Here is a 23,560-nt window from a genome sequence, read left to right as displayed (position 1 = left end):
ATTTGTAAACTTCTAAATAATGTACTACAGGCAAATGACGCAACTTGATTTTTCGGATTCTGCCATTTTAAAATAGGAAATTTAGTTATAATAATATAAAGTCTAGAATAATTCTATAATTTTTTTAATTTTAACTAAAAAAAAATATTAAATAAATAATTATAACTTTTAAAAATTGTTTTATTTTTCTACTCCGCTAAATTGTATCTCTAGCATTTATTATTTATAATAATTTTACAATTTATATTAAGATAAGATTTTACTATTTCGAATTTCATTAAAAAGAGGTAAGAAGAATTAAAAAACGCATTGAAATAGAATATTAATAAGTTTCTGACCTATAGAAGAAAAAAAAAATTGCGTTAGTTATGATAAAGAAACCATGAAAAAGACTTTTTTTTAATTTTATTTTTGAACGTCACAGCGTGACTTATACCTAACTTAATTTTAAGTCTAAAATCTATCTATATGTATTTGAAGCGACTGCTCCTATAAGTAATCTAATATTTGTAAAATAAGCAAAAAAGAAGTTTTGCAAAATAAAGGAAATATATATTTGCATGGTTCATAACTCCTCCTCCTAAGAAGCTAGCTTATGGATGGCACAAGAGTGGCGAGATCATATGACGATTTCTGAGCAAGACTTCGTCATAGCTGCTTCTTAATGTCTTCTGTGCTTGTGTAGCTTAGGTTTGATCAGCCTCTGGAGTAGCTGAATATAGCTACTAGCAGGACATACAATAGTAGAGTCCAAATACTGGTTCTCAGATAGTAAACAGGTTCGTTTAGGAGATGGTCGAGTTTTCTCTGCGTAAATTTAACTTCACAAGGTCTAACCAGATCAGTTTCAAATTGTTGAAGTAGATGGGCAAGGCTTCATTGGTAGACGGCGATAAGTTCAATTGAGGCAGTTCAATATTTTTGTGGAGGGTTTATAGCTTTGTTTCCAATATGAAGTTCACAATCGGAGTCAATTTCAAGAATATAAGTGCCATTAACATGAGATTATTTTTTGTTGGTACCACAAATCTGAATAGCTTCGATTGGTTGCGGAATAACTAACATCTCCTTTTCTTTGTTCAGCTTTTCGGCTTTGTTGTAGTCCATTTGGATTGGCGTTTGGTGGCGTTATGATGTGATTGCACTGAATTTCGACATCTGTAGTTCGCAAGGTGCAATCTTGCCTATGGGTAAGGGGGCTGAAGTTTTGATAAAGATATTCATTAGCATTAATCTCCTGGCATGGTTTTCCGGATTTTTTGCATACTTCAGCTCATTTAGCATTAGAAATTTGGATTGCGGAAATTGAAAAGTTTCTGATGGAGTAGGTAAAGGGTACTATAAAAATAACTTTATTTTCTGTTGCGTAGCTTTTAATACTTAAGACCCTTTCGAAAATAAGTAAGTTTTCTAGATTTGGATCAAATGGGAGTCTGCCGGAGTTTGAGTTTCACGAAGTAAATTTTTGGACTGAGAATCGATGTATGAAAAGTGTTTAATTTTGAAAAAGTTATTGCTATTTGAAGGTCCTATAAAACACCGTATATTTCTTGAAAAAATGTAGTTATATGAGATAACATTGCTTGTAGAAGAAAAAAGTGTTCATCTTCAGAATTCATTTGGTCAAAACAAGATCCTGAAATATTTTGGTTATTGGTTATATTTTTTAAAATAGACGATTGACATGTTCACTGATATTCATTTGTTCTTGTATTAATGATTTCAGATTATTTCCGTTTTGTAGTATAAAAGTCATTACCGTGTCGTACCGTTGAGCATCCTCGCTGTTTAGATTACTGGTTATACTTTTCATTATGTTACTCAAATCATTTATTAGTTTCATTTTCACCATTCTCTCTTTTCACGTATTTTAAATTTCAGAGAATTTATCTAAAGTATTTGAGTTCTTATTTTCTTTTCTAGACTTGTGGCTAAATTGTAAGAAGTCAAGTATTCCTTTTTATATAGAGAGCAGTTTTCTATATTTTTCTCTTATGTCATATATGATTTTTTGTAGATTAAGGAATGGGTTTACTATGGACTTTATATCTTAAATTCATATAAATATCCAATAATCGATAAAATTTTGTGAGTTTCCTTGTTTAAGCCATAACAGACCGATTCCGCGATGAATATCGTTCGACAAAGTTCCACACGACTGCGCCAGTTATGATTGTAAACCACAAAAAACGGCTTAGAAATTTTATTTCGAACGTTACAGCGTGACTAACTTAACTAAGCATAAAATCTATTATATGTATTTAATGCAGCTGCTCCTAAAAGTAAACTAATATTTGTAAAATAAGCAAAGAATCAAGTAATGCAGAATAAAGGAAAATATATATTAGTAAGGGGTTCCATGGTTCATAACTCGTTTAAAAATAAAATGAAGCCAGGAATCATAAATGCGATTTAGATTTTCTTAACTTGTTCATATATTTAGCATTTCATATTTGAATAGATCCTTTTATTTTGTCAGACGCCAGGTCAACTAAAGTCTGAATACGGAAATCAATGTAATAACTTGCAATAACAAATCTGCAAGTTTGAAGTTAAAACGATAGCGTTCCTCATGTTCCTCATCCATTAACTAGAGTTCGCCGAGATCAGTGTGTTATATTTCGCCTCTTAGCGGTAAGCGGAAGTGGAGAATTGGAAAATCGGTGAACCATTGGCATTTTCTGGTAACTTAAGTCTAACTAACTAATAAATTTATCAAAGTTGTTTATTTTAAACTAATAAACTTGTTACCTTATTCCAAATTATATAAAATATCACGTTTCACTCTTTACAGAAATGTAAATCTAATTATTTGGACTTTTACTAGATTTATGACGTCTCAATATAATATAATAAAAGTTTAATTAGGGTTCTCAAGGACGTCAATCTATGCGCATCTTGCAACATAATTATTCATAAAAGTTGGTTCCCAGTTCTATACTAATAAAATATTAGACACAAACAGTTCACTAAACTGTGCTAGTCCAGCGATGAGTGGCTATGTTACTTGTTTAGTGTTTGGCAGGAACGTTTAGATATTTAAACACAGGTACAAAACGACATGTAAAACAATACTGCAAATATATGTCACATCTGAATCATATTTCCATTCCATTTTATTTGGGAGTGATGGTAATGATAATACTGTACCGTTCTCTTCATCTATTGCAAGTTAATTTCTTTGAAAAAACAAATTCGATAAACTCTCATCTATTTAAGCTGATCCTTAATTCCTCTCCAGAGATTTTATTGCCGATTAAATTTCTTATTAATTTGGTTTATTTTAGTAGTAAATAAATGAAAAATTGCATGTTTATATAAATTTCCTATTTCCTACTAAACTAGGCAGTTTATCTCCGGGCGTTATATAAATAGTTTCCAGATAATAAGCAATCTGCCCCTGGAAGTAATTTGGATCTGAACGGGTAAATAATTAGAAAACGATCCAGATGGAAACGGAAGCAACACGTTAAAATGGGAAACGAAATTGGGCTGGCACGTTTAGTTTCAAGTTTAAATTTAGTGTTAAACGCACTATGAACTTTTTAGTAAAAAAAATATATATAAGGGGAGAATAACTGAGTGTATTACGGTAGATTGAGTAGTTTAGACGTTAACGCAAAACAGATTTTTTTTTTTAATTTTGGTAAGGCTTTTGCTAATGATAAGGATTGCAGCTTATATAAAAAAGTTTAATAGCATTATCTTTAAAATTTTAAAGAGAATCCCCGCATCTTTTAGTATTCTTGCATCATTTATTAAACATATCTCTAATTAGCTCTTTCAATGAATAGTTTTGTTATAGTTTGAGTACTTATTTACTTTGGCAAAGCATAAACTAAAATATTTATAGTTTAATCTTACAAATTTATTACCGGCTAGCACCTTAACCGCCACCGTTCATTTTGAATTATATTAAGTTTTATAGCAGTTTAACTACTTTTATGCCTTGCCTTCACCGTCCAAGTTGTTCTCGCCATGTTGTTTCAGATTTTTTCGTAATTTAAGTATTGAAGTTTTAATTAAATAGTTTTCAGCCGTCTTTACCTGCATAAGAACTTTTTTAATTTTCACCTTAGTTCGTATTTTTTAAATGAATATTATATGAGAAAGATTTATTGGTCAGTTTTACTAGAGCTCCTAGTTTACTAATTCACTAAAAATAATTTTTTTATTGTTTTGTTTAGTACCTAAGTAAAAGTTATTTAAACATGATTTTTATACTGAGGTTTATACTAAAAAAAGTTATAGGTGAGTTATAGAGATGCTTAATACTTACCATTTGATAGCTTGTTTAAATTATATCTCTAAGTGAAATCTGCATAAAGCATATGATATGTTATGGATTCAAAAACTTAAAAATCAAGAACTAAATTACTTAAAACGCACTTGCGTCGATTTTGTATGCACCTTTATAGTAATATGTATTTAAGAATCACTGCAAAAGATTCACTTCAACACATCACGTGTGTTCAAAATATTAAAAACGTAAGAGAGTATAAGAACTCTTTTATATATACAAGACATTTATTTTATTTTAATCTCTTTTTATATCGAGAAATTAAAACTCTTTGATATATTTTTTTTTAATTTAAAGTGCTTTAAATGTTATCAAATTCACCATATAAATTTACGCACTGATGAGTCAGTAAAATGGAGCTATAGACCTAAATTAACATTTTCTGTATATCTCCCATGACAGTCAGTGGTTTTATTTGAGCTATTTAAATATATGTAAATTGTTACAGTACCAAATTATAAAAGCAAATAATATCAAATTAGATTTAATTTGTGGCCGCAGTCATGACACGCTATGCATTTTACTTTTAATCATTGTAGATATAATGTGTATATTGGAACTAATTTTAATGTTATAAATTATTCAATAAATAATTAACACTAATAACTAAACTTGATTATAAAAGTAGAAAACAATGAGTATTTAGGATTGTTATTAGAAAAAAAAATCATATATTGCTGCACATACTTCTTGCTAAGTTTCTAAAAAAGACGTTTTTCGATTAGACCTTACATTCCAGTCTAGCAAATGATTTTTCAAAAGTTTTATAACTTTGACCTTAAGGCCATACTTAAAGTTCATTTTTAAGTATTTTCTTAATGTGGCAACAATCAAATCAAGTTGGGTAATATGTAAGGATGTTTTTTGGATATTATTATAATTATTATAAATATCTCCAAAATAAAATCAAAATCTTCTGATAATAATGTTAGCACAGTTACGTGTATTTCTAACATGTATTGCTGTATGATTTACAATTTTATTAAAGAAGTATAAGTTAAAGTAAGGAGATGCACTTGGTACTTCTCAACCATTTGGATGCTTTAAATAAAGTTACAGGATTAATTCTTACAGTTGTAGCAAAATATGGGATGAAAATTTTGAAGTTTTAAAAATTTCAAATATCTTGATAAAACTAATGAGTCACATAACTTTAATTTAACTTTATAACTAACTTTAATCTTGACTGGGTAGGTGGTAATAATTTTATTTGGTCAGCATTATCTAATAATTATACATAACTGTCTTAAGAACACTGAATTATATTGGAAGAATACTGACTATTTAATAGGCGCAAGACTGTCTAGAATTATTTATTTTTAGCAGATGATATGTAATATGCATAGGATCAGTAACATCACCAACTTTCAACAATTTATGAATTTACAGGAACTTAATGAGTATTATGTAATGTTTTAGTAACGTTATCTAATATCTTAGGTACGAAATTACTGAGGATAGCATTTTCAATGTCATCAACAATCAAAATCAATATTACCTCTAGGTGTGCTCTTTTTATTTTACAAATTATTAAACTTTTTTGTTTGACAGTTTTTGCTGACGAATATTCAAAGATTTCCAAAAAAAACACATTGTATCTTGGAAATGGCTTAGTCGACTTTAACACAATTGTATTTTTTTAAAAGAGTAATTCTTGGCCTTTAGCTGTTTTAGTATTCGAAGTTTTGTTAGTTTCACATGTCGCCGCCAGCGTGCTTTTTTGAACATTTCGACGCAAAATGGTAAATTTCACAAATAAATCAAATGCATTGGTGTTTTTTTTTTCATTAAAATAATGATGCTTAAACAGGCTCGCGAAAACCGCATCTCGATATCTTATTCCTAACTTTAGACCAAATAAAATTTAATACGATTGTTTAAAGTAATTTTCCTCGAATTTTCTTTTTTTATTAATTTGTGGCTCTGACAAAGACCGATTTAAAGAAAAGACATTTTTGATACACCTACGGAGGTTCACACTGTTGATCATTATGCTCTATACATTCTTGAAGCCTTTCATGGTTAGACATAATTGCAGCTTCAATAGAAATATACCCCGAGCCGAACTGTAAGTATATTCCTATTCATTTATTTATATATTCATTATTCCTATTCCTATTCATATATATTTCCGTATTCGACATCCTTGAAACACGATTTCCCTTAATCGACCCTATAAATCAAAATCAACACAAGTTAAATCTGGTGATCGTGAAGGCCATAAAAAGAGACTTCCTCTTCCAATCCACCGCTGCCGAAAAACTACATTAATGTGCTCTCGCACAGCAATAGCAAATTGTGCAAAGCAATCATCTAAGTACAAAAACATGTTTTGCCGCAATTTCAATAATTCTGCCTCCCAGTATACCACACTACACATTAAAACTCCAACGACCTTAGTGCCGAACTTCACGCAACCAATGCGGATTTTCTGCAGATCAGTAATGCATATTGCGCAGATTGAGTCTACCGTCGCATTTTTATTCAAATTTTGAATGAAAATTCTCTATTTTCCCGAATCATATCGAACATCTAATGACAATAGTCCAACCTCCGATCTCTTCCTCTTTTAAGGCCTGAGGCAAAATGACATGACATGGGTGTATTTAAAATTAATTAAAATTTTGAGTAAGTTTGTAAAATTAAAATAAATGTTGGATAAATTCAAATAAGTCAATATTTTGTGACGGTGATTTAAACAGACCTATGGTTTTTCAAAATATTTCGAATCGTTGTTCACGATATGCCAAATTCAAGAGATAATGCTCTTGTGCTAACATGAGGATTTTCTTGAATTTACCCCAGTACGTAGTTAATATTTTCTTTCAATTCGTTGCCAATGAAATGTTGGCTAAAAACTACCATTCGCTTGTAAGTTAGCCACTAATCGGGGAAAAACTTAATATTATTAAAACTTATTATTTTAGAAAAACGCATTATTACGACAAAAATTATACAAAAGTAAGCGAAACTCTTGACAATTTGAGGTATATTTATGTTTTTATTAAATATTTGTTTTTTTTTTGTTTCCATGCTTTCATAACCTACTAATAATTGTTAAAAAAATTTTATTTATAGGATTTTAGGAAGAATAGTAAAAAATAATAGGTGTATGGCAGAGCCTATTTATTTGTGCGACATTTTACTTATTCTTAAAATTATTTTATATTATAAGCTATTTTTTCTCATTTTGATTTAAATATTTATAATTTGTATCTAAAATTGATAAGAAATTTATGATTAAATTTACTTATAGTAAGATTAAACTGAGCAATAAGGTTAAATTTACTAGATATAAGTGGATAAACTTCATTGGTCTTTATTATAAAAACAGTGCTTTGGGTAATACCAAATAGAGCTGAAATGTTAGTTTTGTTTCCTTTTAAAATGGACCAACCAATTAATTTTCACCGTTTGCTAATGACAGTTCAACCCAGCCGGGTATACTCTCAAATAACTCCAGTTCCAACTTTTTAGCCTTGCTTTCGTCTCTCACTAATTTACCGTTTTTTTTTGCGCCCGCTGACGGAAATTTTCGTTTTGTTACAGTTTTCCCGTATTTGGTCGTCGGAACACGTTATTCATGGTAATTAAAAACCGTCTAGGCCAAAAGATTTAAATTAGTTATGCAGACTACATTTTGCAAACGTGTATGTGGGAATTCTCTACCTCGAAGCTGGCTCGAGGAAATAAAAATAATTGTTTGGTTTAGGATTTTTTTTTGTATTTTTAGGTCATAAAACTTATAATAATATACAGGGTGTGACAAAATTTAGTGCACTAATAGAGCGTATTATTGGAGTCAAAATAAGACTTTTTTTTTATAAACATTTGTCCTAAAATGCTGGACTGCCCTGAGGGCTACAGCCTACGCAAATTGATTAATGAAAATCGATTATTTGGAACCATGACTACAGTTATGCGTGAAATCTCCTGAAAATTTGCAAGTCTCCGTTTTTTGGGTGCGGTTTTCATTTGCCCTTCCAAAAATGGTGTAAATCCAATTTTAGGGAACGATTCAGAAAAGAGGAGCATCATTAAACCTAATTAAGCTATCAAATTAGAAAAAAACGAAGTGGGTCGAGATTGCTTTAATTTTTAACAAATCAAATTAATTGTATCGAAAAAATGCAAGAATCGTTAATTTTAGATTTTTTTATGGCTATCTAGATGGTGTTCTAGATTTTTGAAATTCCTATCCGAAACCTAGAATATAGGGTCTCCCCTGAATCTGAGTGTACACAATTTTTAATACGGAAAATGTCAATAGCCCTCAAAAAACACAAATAAAAATGACTTTTTAAAAGATTTTATGTATAACTATCATCAGTGTTCTAAATAATTTTCTTCAAGTAGACTGCAGATCTGAGGGAGAGCATTTTCTTAAAATATGTGAAAAACGGAACATTACAGTTCACAGAAAATTAATACTCTATCGGTCTAAAATATTTTCAGCACTACAGCGTTGCCGCTTAGATAGAAAAATGGTAACAACTTTGATATTTTAAATAGAACACTTCATTTATTTTTAGATATTTTGACTCTTTGGTTCGTTATAAGTCTATTGAGATCTTTAAGAGGCCATCGTCCAACTTCCCATAGGCCAATTTAATCAGCATCATACAGCGTCGTCAAAATTTGGATTAAAATTCTTCCTTTACTAGAATGCCGAATAGTCAATTTTTCAAATAGAACCCCTTATATTTTATTTTTTAACCTAAGAGACAATTAAAAAACCTTTAATCTAATATATAATATTCCTATACCTAGTAGCCGCGACTTAAATAAATACTTATTTTTGTAAAATTTGATAATTTGACTTTTATTTTATAAATTACTTAGTTAGCTATTAAAATGTCACAGTGGTTTAATAAATGACACTAATATTTTCAGTTATGACAGTGACAGTTTAAGTTATAGTACTACCATTATGTTTTAACTTAATTTAAAAAAAAGAACAATACTATTAACTACTTAAATGAAGTTCTAATGGGACTATTTATTTTCCATGTATAATATGCTCAAATAATAACCAGAATATGTGGAAATTTAACACATTATATATCGGTTTACCACCAATGAATAAAAAAACATAATCCCTCCTCTTATCATTTAAATGATATAAAAATTTTAAATCATAGTTATTGCACAATTGCATCAGAAAAGCTGTTAAAGTAATTAATTTGTTATTTTTCTTTCATTAATGTAAATAAACATTACAAAGCAATAAGTTGTATGTGTTAATTTTTTAATAAAAAAGCTTCTATTAAACTAGATAACTGCAGAGCACACTTCTGGGATTATGATAAATATAGACTCCTTTCATATCTTAAAATGGTTTATATAAGAATCTCGCGAAACGAGAAAATATAATGTTAACAAAAGACGTCCTTTAACTGTGATGATTTTTCGAAATCGAGTATTATGCTTTGCAATTTAAGATTATATGAGAATATTGCCATGTTTTTTCACGCACGTAGTAAATTTTTGGAAAAATTTTAGTTTGATCAAGTATAATTACTAGTAGCATATTTCCACATTTCAACATTTTCACCACGCAGAAAAACTTACAAATAAATATGTCATACGAGGAATTAAACACTAGCCATAAAACCGGAATATTATGAAAATGCATGAAAACGTGCGTCCTTATGCTATGTGTACTTGACGGCAATTTAAGCAATTATATATTATTTTATTTTAAAATAAAATAATTCATATACTTACTTGTATACTACGGCGTAAACGCTCTTACTATGGAATGCACAAGTTTAAATGAGCTCTTCATAATGGAGCTATTGTGGAGCCGAATTAGAGAGGCTAAGATATTTAACTATGTGCTTATACCAGAAAAGCACACCTGTAGGTTAGGTTAATTTTAAAGTAAGTGGCTCAATTAAATAGCCCTTCTCTATGACTCGATGGTTTCTTAGGTTAACATCTAGTTAGATTGCCATTAGATTGTAGATACAACCTACTTTTTATAGTTATTCTAGAGAAAACTATCTACATTCTACCACACCAGTTTAAGAGCTATCTAGGTTTTTTAATCTGATGGAAATGTGATTTTGAAACTTTAATTTGCTGTATATTTCTCACACTTACATCTAAACACTGTTATAAATTAAAATATATGATAGCCTTTTTTTTATATTTTTCTATTAAATTTTAAGGTTTAATGTATTTTATAATGCCCTCTGATAGGTGTAAAGTTAGAATCCCTTAATTTACTTAAGCAACGAATAAAAAAAATGATCCGAACAGGATATAATAAAAATATTTCTTATTATCGTTTTGATCTAATATTAATAAATTAGCTGTATATTTTTAATAATAAATTTAAATCAAAACACTTTCAATAAATCATTTTATTAAAACTTTACAAATTTACCAATTTTTATACTTAAATTACTAATTTTTTCTATTAAGGGGTTAGGCCACTATGATTCTTAACGCCTCATATGGACTTCATTAATTTATTTAAAAAATAATATTATAACTAATAAAGAACTATTATATAACTTACAATCATAGTGACTTTTGGCGGTAACGGTAAGTATTGTATGTTGAAGATCTTCATTCTCGTCGACTTCCGCTTCATAAAACGCCTTTTCAAAATAAGGAGGACTGTCATTTTTATCAGCGATTCCAATCCGGATGAACTTAGTAACTGAAAAGAATCTTAAATTAATATAAATAAAAATCGAATAATTATCAAAAAATATTTTATACAATAGTTACAGTTAAAACAGCTAATCAAGTCAATATTTTTGATGCCGTTCCATGACTTTACTTAGTTTCTAATTGGTTTTACATTAAAATGCAGCATTCGCCATTGTAAATTAATAAGCTTTATTATTGATAAATGTAAAAAAAAATATTTAAGTATAACAGACTTATAACATGTATAGATGTTAATCAGTATGCCGAGTTTTAAGAACGAAAATTTAATTATGAGTAGGTATACGGAGAGACAATAATCCTGAAGCAGCTATATATGCGGGAAACAGCTTTCCAGTTTTTAATGAAAAAGGCACAGTAACTGCATGTAGAAACTGTGTTTATGCAAGCATTTTAGACTAGAAGATACTCATTTAAACGCGAAAGTTCTACTTTGCATTAAAACTTTACTAGATAAGACACTTTAACAGAAAAGGATACATGGAAAATAGCCCCAGTCGATTCTAGTATTTGATTAAATATTATCCCATATTTTTAAATAACTATAAGCATATATTAAATATACAATATTAAATTCGATGCTATTTTTGAGAACACAAGTTATATCTCAAGCTAAATATTAATAAAGTGCTTATACATTTCTACTTGAAAAAAGTCTTCCTTATCAAAAAACTGGCAACCAATATGGAGCAAAAAATACACATAGATATAATTAGAAAAAAAACTTGAACTGATACTGAATAACGATTACATACGAGGACAATATCATAACAAAAAAGTAATTTAAAATATTACATCTATTTATATAAACAAAAAGGCTTCATCCATTTTCTCAAAGAGACATTGAATTTAGAGAAATTGAATTTATAACGATCTAATTATAAAAATAGATAACGTTGATGGTTGAGGTTCACAATTCTTCTAAAATCTTCTGAGGTTCACGATCCTTACAAAAATATCCTCTGCAATAATTTTGAATCCAAGTGCAACATTAAAAAAACCAAAGGAATTTCTTATAGGATATCCTACATATAAAATTGCTAAAATAAATTTAAATTTCAAAACTAATTATATCTACACCAAAATTATCAAATACAATTTTTCTCTGTTTTTATTTGTTATACTATCAAATTTGATAGCCTTTAGTAAACTAGGAAAAGGCATATTTTTCAATTAACAAAGGCGTTGGAGTATGCTTGTTCCAACATACCGCGGCGCTTTACTACCCTGAGTATAGACCCTTTAAATTTTTATGAGGAATTTGAATATATCACATTTGCTTGGTTCGCCCTATAGCCTTTGAAAAATAATAGATATTACCGGGTGTTAGGAATACTTTATTTTTTAACACTTAATGGAGCTTACAACAAAAACACTTGTTTTAACGTAATATGCTTTTTACATTCACGCCCTTAAAATTCAACAATCCATCAAAGTCTTTTAAGATCCATATGCACTGGTTGGCCTGAGTAGCAACACGATTTAAGGTATATATTTACTGGCTGGATTCGCAGAAAAAGGTAAAAACATATTCGGGGCACTATTAAAAACAAAATATGATTTGTTTTCTCCAAAGCTTCGTGAATAGCTATTCGGCATTAAAGGATTACAATTTTCATGAATATTTCAGCACGCTCTGGCGAAATAGATTTTGATGCCAAGCACGGTCAGCAAGCTATGCTGATTTTGCGTTACCGTTTTTGATTGTATCAATAAAGCGATCGAGTGAACTGATACGGAAAATGCGATTGATTAAAAACAGTATCATGTTTCAAAAGTTTATTTTTTTAATTGAAAACTATTATTGGTGCATTCAAAGATTAAAAATGAGAATAAATACGTTTTAAAAATCCTAATAATAAAAATGTAAATAATGGGTAAAATAATTATTTGAAAAGCATAGAATCTGATAAATATTTTATCAATGATTGATTCTCATATTAACAGCATAACACGCAAAATGTGAAAAAAAGTTAATTTTTTATCGTGAATTTGGCAGAAACCTCTCTTTACAAACAAAATTACTAATTTATAATAGTATTATTTTGCCGCACTTGGATTTTTGTTCTACACTTTTGTTTGGTATTCTGGATTACAGGGTCAGACAGGGATAAACTTCAAATAATACAGAACAGAGCCATGAGAATAATACTAAAATGTAATAGATATACACCGGTAGATAATATGTTAAATGTACTAAATATCTTATCGGTAAAACAAAAAATATTATTTAGTACCTGTATGTTTATTTTTAAATTAAAAAATAAATTGCCACCAAACTATATTTGTAAAACGATTACAGTCTTTAGTGATCTGCATAACTATGCTACCAGATAACAGGAGGATTTTGTATTGATGGGTAGACATACTTCAAACAGAATGACAAACACTATTGTATACAAAGGTCTTATATATTTTAATGAATTACCCATTTTTAATTACCAATACCCAATTACCCATATTTGTGCAATTTGACGTTATATTTTATTCTTTTATTATTTATTTGCTTACTTTTATATTTACTTTTTATATTTTCTAGATTTATCAAGATATTGTAAATATATTTTTTAAAATTATAATATATATTATTGTACTTGTATGTAGCAATATGCTAAATAAATAAACATTATTATTAGTTCTTTCTTTCTCTAGGTAATTCCTGAGAAAACTGTTGACATGCTATTATGGCCAGAAAATAATCGTAATAATATTTTGAATAAATGAATGGTCGAAAGGTAAATGGTGGAAGAATTATCATTAAAAAATGTATAAAAAATCGCTGACTATCATAAGCTAATATACGCCGGAAACTCTACATATATATATATTAGAACAACGTTATTTAATCGCTCTTTCTCATATTAAAATGGCTACACTAATTAATGAATATACAATATTTGATTTCACTTGGACCATTCTCATTAAAAAAATAGAACAAAGCGAACTGTTTCTGGTCTTTTCGCTTTGAGTAATTAATATACCAACCGTACTTTATTGCCGTTTTCACATTTTATACTATATATTTGGTATTATCTGTATTCTCCACATTTACATTGTAGAAATGAACATTATTAAAATTGGTTTTAATTCATCCGACTTTATTGTTTAATCCCAGTAAATTTTTAATTGAGATTTAATCTTTTACCGCGTTTGACTAACAGTAGTAGAATAGTGAAGATATAAAAGAGAGATTGTATATTTGAAACACCTTTTTATTATTATTATTGTGATCTTATATATTTTAAAAAGTCGAAATATATGTCTTATATAAGAACGGCTATAAAAGTCACAGCCAATGTACAAAAATAATAGTTGCCAAGATAATACTGGTCTACTCGATAAACAACAAATCAAAAAGACCTTAAGAGTATTATTCATTATTGCCTTTATTTCGGAATGAGTACCCCGTGGCTTTATCTAAAAGTCAGCTTAAAAAAATACAAGACTTAAGGTTAATATAATTAAAAAAATATGAATAGATAAAAATTGAAATAGTCGTATAAAACCTAAAACATGCGTGAAATTCTAAATTCTACACTCATAAAGCCATTCACGTCACCTAGCGCCTCGAACAACAAGCCTTGTACTTGTGTAGAATTTTGCTCCGAGTTTCACACAGAAGCTACTATTCTTTTATATCATAATTATACAAGACGAAAATTAACTTTAAGGTCGATCTTTATATGTATCCCTCCATAAACCACTGTTAAATTCATTTACAATAAAACAATAGCTAATTAAATTCGTACTTGTTCCCAAAAGTCGCATTATCTCCTTGAACAAAGACAAACTTTAAGATGTCGGTCTAACGCTTAAATTTTGCTGCTTCTGTTTATCTTTCGCGCTACATGCGAGTCGAGTTGGGTGAAGTAACTATATAGAACAAACAATTTTTACCCTTAGGGAATTACGAAAAGACGCAGGATGTATGTAGATAAATTTATTTGAATTAATCTAGCTATTTATTTGAATTTGAATTACACTGAATTTGATATCAGGATGAATTAAATTAGATTTTTGGAGTAAATTATTTGCCATCTTTGTATCGCGGCTTTTGGTCTAATGTTTTTAATGTTCTTCGGGTATAATCAGACAAATTAAGAGAGAAAAACACATTGAAAAAGTCGAATTAAAAACCGTTAATATTAAAATATTATAGATTTAACTGAATAAAAGTTATTATGAAAATTGGTGGCGCTTTTAATTAATTGTACTAGCTTCAGTTTTTTGATGCAGATATTTGCTTAATATAGATCGTCCCTGCATATAATAAATCGTATATTAAATTAGAAATGACTTTTAAAGGAAATCTTTATAAACCTCATATATCGGAGTCTAAATAAAAGAAAAAAATATTACTTGCAAGCAGATTAGGCATACAATTTAAGAAATAGTTTATTTATTGATAATTTTGGTATTAGCATTAAATTATATTTTATATGTACTTTTACATTTGATTTAAACATTGGTAATAAAAAAAGATCCCAGACATACATCAAACTTCATATCATTGGTAATTCGGTAATTATACCGAAAATATCCAATCGTTCTGCTAACACGTGTTATGTGGTAAAAATCGACTTAGTATCAAGTGAATTTGACTTATTTTTAGGTAAAATTATAATTTAATTATGGTAAATTGCTTGTCAGCACTTGAACAAACATTTTAATAGGACTTAACAATTATTCGCGGATTGCAAATTCGAAACCGGAGAATTGATTATCCGAATATTCTGAATAAATTATTACCAGATTGGGCATAATAGCTATACCGTATTATTGCTCACCTGAGTATTCCGATTGCTAGGAATAAATAACTATTAACACAGAAATGGAATGCCCATTAATAGTGAGTCATTTGGGTAAAATGATAACTGTTTGAACCAAATTCTCTCACAATTAGACAAAGCATATATAAATTAAAATTATTCGCTCAATACAGATAAAGAATATTTAATTATAAGGTTTAACATAAATAATAAGTATAAATACATTTTTTAATTCTTTAAAAAAATTAAAATAAAGATTAGTGTATGTACGCCCATCACCGAAATCGATGTGAATAGTCGATTACCATATACTTCATCATTTATGTTCACATTTTTACTAAAAGAAATAAATTCAACAAAATTAAAATATTAAATTAAATAACAAAAGGAATTTTAAAGTCAATTAGAAAAAGAAATAAATAATTAAGAACCAATGTACAGAACACCTTTTAAGTATAAATGGTATATGAGGTTAAACAAATAATTAAATCAAAATCACAAAACTCTAGAATTTAATCAATTGCCTCACAAATAAGAAAAAAAAATAAGAATTTCCATGAAAATCAAAAACACAAACTATAAATTCAAATGCGTTTATTTAACTATAATGGTGTTTATATTTTCATGCTATTTGTAATGTAAGTATCTAGATTACTCTTGAAAATTTAAAGGAATTCCTTTACGAAAAAAGGACAGTATGTAACTTTGTATATTAATCGAAAAACGATAATAAAAGTAAAATAAACCGTCCAGTTAAAAGCTGGCTTAATAATAATAATCCGCTAAAAAAATATTATTTATTAATTTAGTTTATACTCGTTTTATTTAAATATTTTTAATATTCTTACTATATTTTTTATTCTTAAGGAATTAAAGCATACTTCTGTAGCTTTTTCATCTTTCATTAGTATAAGTAAAATACTTAATATTCAAGTGATTTATTTACATACTTCCACTATTAAACACGATGACTTACGACTATTAGAAATTTTTATTTACACAGTATTTATATACTACTATTTATATCTGATTTAAATATGGCGCCCATATTCGTCTCCCAGCGGCGACGCGGCTCCTTATATATTCGGCTGACCATGGTTCCGGTGTCATTACGGAATGAAGGAAAACAGCTGGTATTCGCGGCGTTGGCAATATCGCTACATTACTAAAATTTATTTCTTAGGTGCCAACATAGCTGTGCTTTAAAATACAATAAAAATTCAACAACAGAAAATGCAAACAGTTAAGTTAAAGACAGAAGACAATGCATGGATTCTGATCTAATTCAACATCCTCTTCGCAACGTCGACACAAAGGTTCTTCACGGGATATTCCTATTGTGTTTTCTTAGTACAAACTGGTAGAGCCTTCTTTCAACAAAGAAACGTTTATCAACTTCTTCTCAAACAATCTTTCTACCCTGTAATACAATATCCTCTCCAACCAGCATAATATGATTTTAATATTACCTTTGAATACGTCACGGAAATTTCGATCGATCTGAAATCGATAGTAGTAGACTTCAGTAAATGTAAATTTGCTTTTAAATAATATAATATTAATTTATAATCCACCGATTTATAATCCCCAAAACCATTACGGACATAATAATCCTCTACTAGCTTGGGAGGTGGCTGATTTTCATTTAGATTGAGCTGGATAAAATAAAACTGTTCAGGTTTATTTTACATTTTTCTAAATGTGTAGTAGTTGTACTGTACTGCAATAACAATAGTAAAATTAGCTGTGTGTTTTAATTAATTTTAATTTACATATATGAAAATATTTAAAATCACTTTGCCAGCAATGAACTAAGTAAACTCAAATAGATCTGAAAATTTTTGGTTAATTTGTCTTTACTTCCTAAAAAAACAATGATTTTTATCTAGAAAACGAAATATAATTTTTTTGGAAAAAAAAGTAATAGATAATATAACTAAATAGATAATTATAAGTACATATATAATTATATAAAAACGTAAATTACATAATATACATAAAATATCTCTGTTTTGGCTTTCATAATAATAATAATATAACCATAGAACTTTATTCTTTAAAAAAATTAAATATAACTGATCGGCCAACAACTATATAATACCAAAAATAAACTCTTTAACAAAAAAAGGAAATATAACAGGAATATTAATTCTGATAGTAGCATTCCGCCTTCTTAATGTTAAAATATCTGTGTAAAGAGTTTCTTTTAATATAAATCATGAAGAAATAGAAAAATAAAATTAACGGATATAACCAAAATTATATTTTCTCACGAGGCTGCTTTACAGCAAGTGAATCAAACCATGAGAATGTAACTAAATGATACATTTCTAAGAGTATTATTAATTTTTTTTTAAACTAACACAAGGCAGCCTGACCTCAACAAATACAAATAAAATAACGTCACTTCAGTCAATGTTGCCAAATAAAATAACCAACATACGATTTCGATTTGCACATTATGTCACACGTCTTAGCTGTCTCTATGTTCAAATTAATCTGACTGTAATTAGTATTATCTGGTAACGATTTTTGAGTCTAGGAAAGGAATTTATGGGGTGTGACCCCAGGTTGTCAAATCAACTTCCTACATAGGCAATTATCCTTTATATATATTCTATAATTTGTTTTTCTCATCCGATCTGAACAACAAGAAACTAGTAAAATGACTTGTTTTATGCCCGGATATACTTAATCTGTTGATGAGTTATTAAAAAAAAAATTTTACCCTGTTTATATTTTAACTAAATTAAACCGATAACGATGATTTTGGTCACAGTATTTGTAATGTATGTCGGTATCTCACTTGATCAAAAAACAACACAGGATACATTCACTCTATGGGATGTCTAAAACAAAAGCGGACAATGGAGAAACTATAAATCAAATTGTCGGTGACATGCGGTCAGCTCGTCAGCATAAAAAACTGCCCGGTAATAGAACTGTCTCTCAATACCGTGTTCGTTAAATGAAAAACTCCGTGTTTTTCAATTTCTAAATAAATGAATTTATTTGGTAACAATAATTGTGCAGTCTACAAAATACCGAAAAATTATTATTTTTTTTAATTCATTATATATTTTGCCTTAATGAATAATATGAAACATCATGTAGTAACGTTGTGGTACACTAATTAAACTGATTTGACTAATTTTCTTATATGTGTGTATAGGAAAATATTATTTATTTTATTTTATTGATAATTCAAATAGGTTCTGAATTATCTAAATTTGACTAATATGTTCCTGTTCCTATATTATATACAAAAATGATGAAAAATCAATCGATCTATTATAAAATATTTTACTATAAGCGGTCAAAATATATTAAATCTATATATAACTAATATTAATCGAAAATTGCCGTATTTCATATACAATTTATTATCGTTAAAACTTTTAAAACTAAAAGGAAAGTTTTTTATTGATTTCCCTACTCTTTAAAAGTTTTTAAATGGAATGTTTATTTGCACGTAGGGTAACAAGCAGCAAAATGTGTTATGCAGAACATAATTTGATAGAACTAATTTTGGTTTAAATATGATTGCCCTATAAAATGGAAAAAGTCAATTTTATCCATTCTAGTACATCGTATTTTTTTTTAAATTAGTTTCTGTATAAAACGCCTTAATATTGTTCGATATAGAACCAATTTATTTTTTATGTGTATGTTCTATCACTATGCAGTTTAAATAATTAATATTATTTAAATATTATTACTACTAATTTTGGTATTTCTATTTATTTTATTTTAATTGATCAATATTGTTTTAATTATTATCATCAATATAATTATTAAAATTGCATATAGAAACTTCAGTGCAACGGTCAATATAGGGCATTAGTATTATTCAACGGTGGCTAATAATTGCGTAGACTGAGGCTGTTGTGTAGGTTATTAGCATTCAGGAAAATGTATTCCAGCTCATGGCAATTTCTGCTACCATGTGTTGATACTAAAAGTATTACCTACCAGAGTAGCATATTGACCAAACTATTCGGCCTGCAGGTTATTGGAGTTCGAGAGGAATCATTAAAGCTCGTAAATATTCGTTGTTGCAATATTACCTTAATCTAAAACGCAAAAACTCGAGCGTGTTACGTTTCTAAGTTTCTATAGATTTTTAAGTTTAATGCTATAGAATATATCAAACATAATTTTACAAAAATAATCCATTTGGTCAGTTTAAGTTAAAGCTGCTTGACAAATATTTTATTAGAGAGTGCCGTTGGTAATTGAGTATAAGTAGTAGCAATTACATCTATCTTGATATTAATAAATATATCAATTGTTATATTATCGTATCGAATATGTATCAGAAACTGAATATTTAATAAAAACATTTCTTTCAAATAGAAATTTTATTTACAAATAAATCACCACATTCTAAAAATCCATACTTTAAGAAATGTGTCTTTTGTACAAAAACACCCTGTAAATAGAATGATCATAATATAACAAGTTAAGTAAACAAATTTGACTTAAAAAACTTTTTGTCAAGAAATTATTTAATCTAGTGCTATAAAATAAAATGTTTATTGTTACTTAAGCAATATGTCAAACAAATCTTAAAAAATTTGTTTAAAAAATTGAATATTAAGTATAGAACTAGGAAGATTAAAAATAGCAAAGTATTAAAGTACATACCTGTACGTGCAAAAACTAGATTAAATACACAAATTATAAATTTATTGTTTTGAATTATCTTCTTTTTTTGCTTCATACCTCCACGATAGATTACTTCTGTTTAATATAGATTTGTAGGTGAGAAACTACTTCAACTGCCTAGAAGTAATGAAAAAATTATTGCAACTGCCTGAAGGAACAATAATATTTTCGATAATTGCTTAGAAAATAAAACCGCTTCTAAGAGACAAAAAGTGCCTTCAACTGCCTGGAAGAATCAAAAACTTATTTTAACTACATGGGATAACTTTAATATTCATGACATCTATCTGGAAAACTTAAATGTTTGTAATTTTTTCCTGCAATTACATCTAAAATTACATAAAAAAATTTAGTTTCCTATTGATCAATAAATTGCTTCCAAGCTCTACTAATCTCTCTACTGTAACTATAAAGTTGTTGTGCTGACTTTAACTCACTGCTGAAACTAAACCCTATAAAACCAGATTTATAAATAACAGAAATGCCAAATATGCAATAATGGCAAAATGATAAGAATTCGAAACACTAACATCCAATATTTAATATTTAATAATTTTTTTAATGATTTTTATTATTTGTAGAATACTTGCCAAGTTTCTCAAATAATAATAAAATATACAAATATTTTATATAATATTTCTATGAATTATTAATTTAAATTTCTATTAATCATACAACGAGCACTGCAAATGAATAAGTAACATTTTAAGATTAAAGTAGATGTGCAAATATGTCACTATTTTCGTGCACACACAACATACATCATCAACATACATTACTGCTTTATAGTGTTATTTTCTAAAAAATTCTAAGGTCATTCTGTTAACAGCCTCTATATTAGCGGGTCTCCTCTATGGTTTTATATGACCTACAGTATACTACATTTTTGAGGAAACCATATGTAAAAAAATCAAGCGGTGTTATGTCAGGAGATCTTGCAGGCCATATTACTGGTCTCAGGCCTATTCACTTATTGGAAAAGTTGGTAATTAAAAATTCTGTGCATATACGTTTATTATGTGACGGAACGCCGTCTTGATGGAAATACTAATTTTACAGGATGGCTACTGGAAATTTCTAGGTACTTCCGCTACGTTTGTTTGTAAGAGGCTCAAATATGTTTCGGAATATAAGTTCGTATTAAAAAAAAGCCCAGTACCTACAATACCTAACTAGACGTTAAATCTAAACCTAATTTAGCGAACTATTCATGTATTTTCTTGTGGTCAATGAATTGTATTTTGACGACTAAATAGTACATAGTTCAAATTCTCATAAGATACAAAGTTGTCTTTCAGACGCCTTTGAGTCCATCGTTCCATCCATTTGTTTGTAAGGGCGACAGCTTTTGCCCCAAAAATGATTACAAAATATTCAATCCCCTAAGCAAATAAGAAAATGGAGGTTAAATGATACCCAATTAAAAAGTGCTATCAATTCTCTATACGTTGCTGCTTATTTTTTGAAAATCGATCCACTTTTTTAGAAAATATGGCACTAAACATTCTATATTTTACCAAAAATAGAGGAGAAAGGAAAAAGGACATCATACGTATTAAATGCAAAGATATGAATAGATAACAAAAAAGATTCCTGAAGCCAATTATAAATTGTAGCAAACTAATAAATATCAACACATAAAAGAAGTCAAAGTATAAAATAAGTGTAAGGCACATTTATTTTGAAAAGAAAGAAGTAGGGAAAAGAGGTTAATATTGGTGTTTAATTGGAAACTACAAAAAATTAAGTTGATTTTCTTTTACTTTAATGTGGAGGTCTGTTATAAAAGCTCTGTTCATGGGGTCACCATTTCTATGGGACATACGTAAAGATAAAATTGCTCCAAAAAAGGCCAAACTTAAAGGCAAATGCAATCATAAGCCAAGAATAGAACGAAAAAGTTGCATTAGAAATTGCTTTTGCTCACATGCGAAACTCACTGCAAAATCCATTGAATTTTGCGACTTGAAGAAAGAAGTGTTAGATAAATCCCATGGATGTTGAATGTTATAATGTATAAAATACCCTACATTAATGTTATTCATGTATTGCTGCAACACCATTAAATTAACTATACACGTAAACACAAACAATTTAAACTAAGCAATGAATAAAGTGGTAGATAGCAAACGAATGATCTATTTAATCTAATTCTAGATAGTCCCAAGATCAAAGTTGATATTGATGCACATATGTATCCAAGGCTTTACAATACCTATATATTCTGTCTCATTTATTAAACATATACCATTGAGCTCTTATTTCAGAAAAAATATTGACTCCTCTTAACAAAAAGAAGCTGAATGAAGAAACTTTATTCTTCGAAAAACTACCACAAGTTTGTTTATCACACCCGCAAAGATCAAACAGAAATACGGGGGCAGGCGCTAGAATATATGACCTTAACCGCAAGCTAAATTGTGTCAAGTTTAATTACCTTTAATTTATATTATAGAGTAAACCGGTGGAAAGCAGAAATGTTTAATACCGAAATAGGTTTAAGGGATAAATCTAAGAACAGACTATTTATGTCAACAAATCTATTTAAAGATACCATTAAATTTTCTTTACCACCTGCAAAATTATTTTCTAACCGTAGAAAAGTCTTGTAAATAAGTTTTTGTAAATGCATATCGATTGAAAAAAAATTGAAAATATTGAGATTAAATCTAGACATAAAAAGTAAAACTGCAGATTAGAGCAATTGCTAAATTTGTCATAATTACTTTAATGTCATTTTCAGTGGCAAATGTTATAATAAAATTTAACTTATACATTATATATTAACTTATAATTTATTATACATTAACTTATAATTTACATTCAAATTTAAAACTTTATTTTTACTAAATAAACTAATCTAAAATGCTCTACTTTAACAAAATTTTTGGCCGCATATTTTTAAATAATATATGAAAGAAAATAAAGGAAATTTTAAAACCAAGAAAGCAACCTGTTTAAAATTGTCACTTTGGGCGCTGACATAATAAAATAGAGCATTCAAGGCAGTTGCAGGAACATTCGGAATACAAAGGCTTTATTCGCGAACATAGGTGTTCTTTTCTTTCTCATTTACTCTCCTGTATAAATACATTTTAATGTGACAGTGAAACGCCGCAGAATGAAATTACTGCTCTTATAT

The 23,560-nt window shown here is 28.4% G+C and overlaps 1 protein-coding gene across 1 annotated transcript in view; it reads right to left on the bottom strand.

The window, feature by feature from the left end:
• Nucleotides 1-23,560, bottom strand: part of LOC126741261 (neural-cadherin-like) — a 249,553-nt gene that overhangs the window by 165,353 nt on the left and 60,640 nt on the right. Inside the window, exon 3 of the mRNA XM_050447640.1 lies at nucleotides 10,827-10,970. Coding sequence (XP_050303597.1) covers nucleotides 10,827-10,970 — 144 coding nt within the window. The remainder of the gene's footprint in view (nucleotides 1-10,826; nucleotides 10,971-23,560) is intronic.

Source organism: Anthonomus grandis, chromosome 10, assembly GCF_022605725.1.
Source record: "Anthonomus grandis grandis chromosome 10, icAntGran1.3, whole genome shotgun sequence".
In the NCBI taxonomy this organism is placed as follows: Eukaryota; Metazoa; Arthropoda; class Insecta; order Coleoptera; family Curculionidae; genus Anthonomus; species Anthonomus grandis.
Note: the sequence above shows the minus strand (reverse complement) of the source record. Positions and strands in the feature narration are given on the sequence as shown.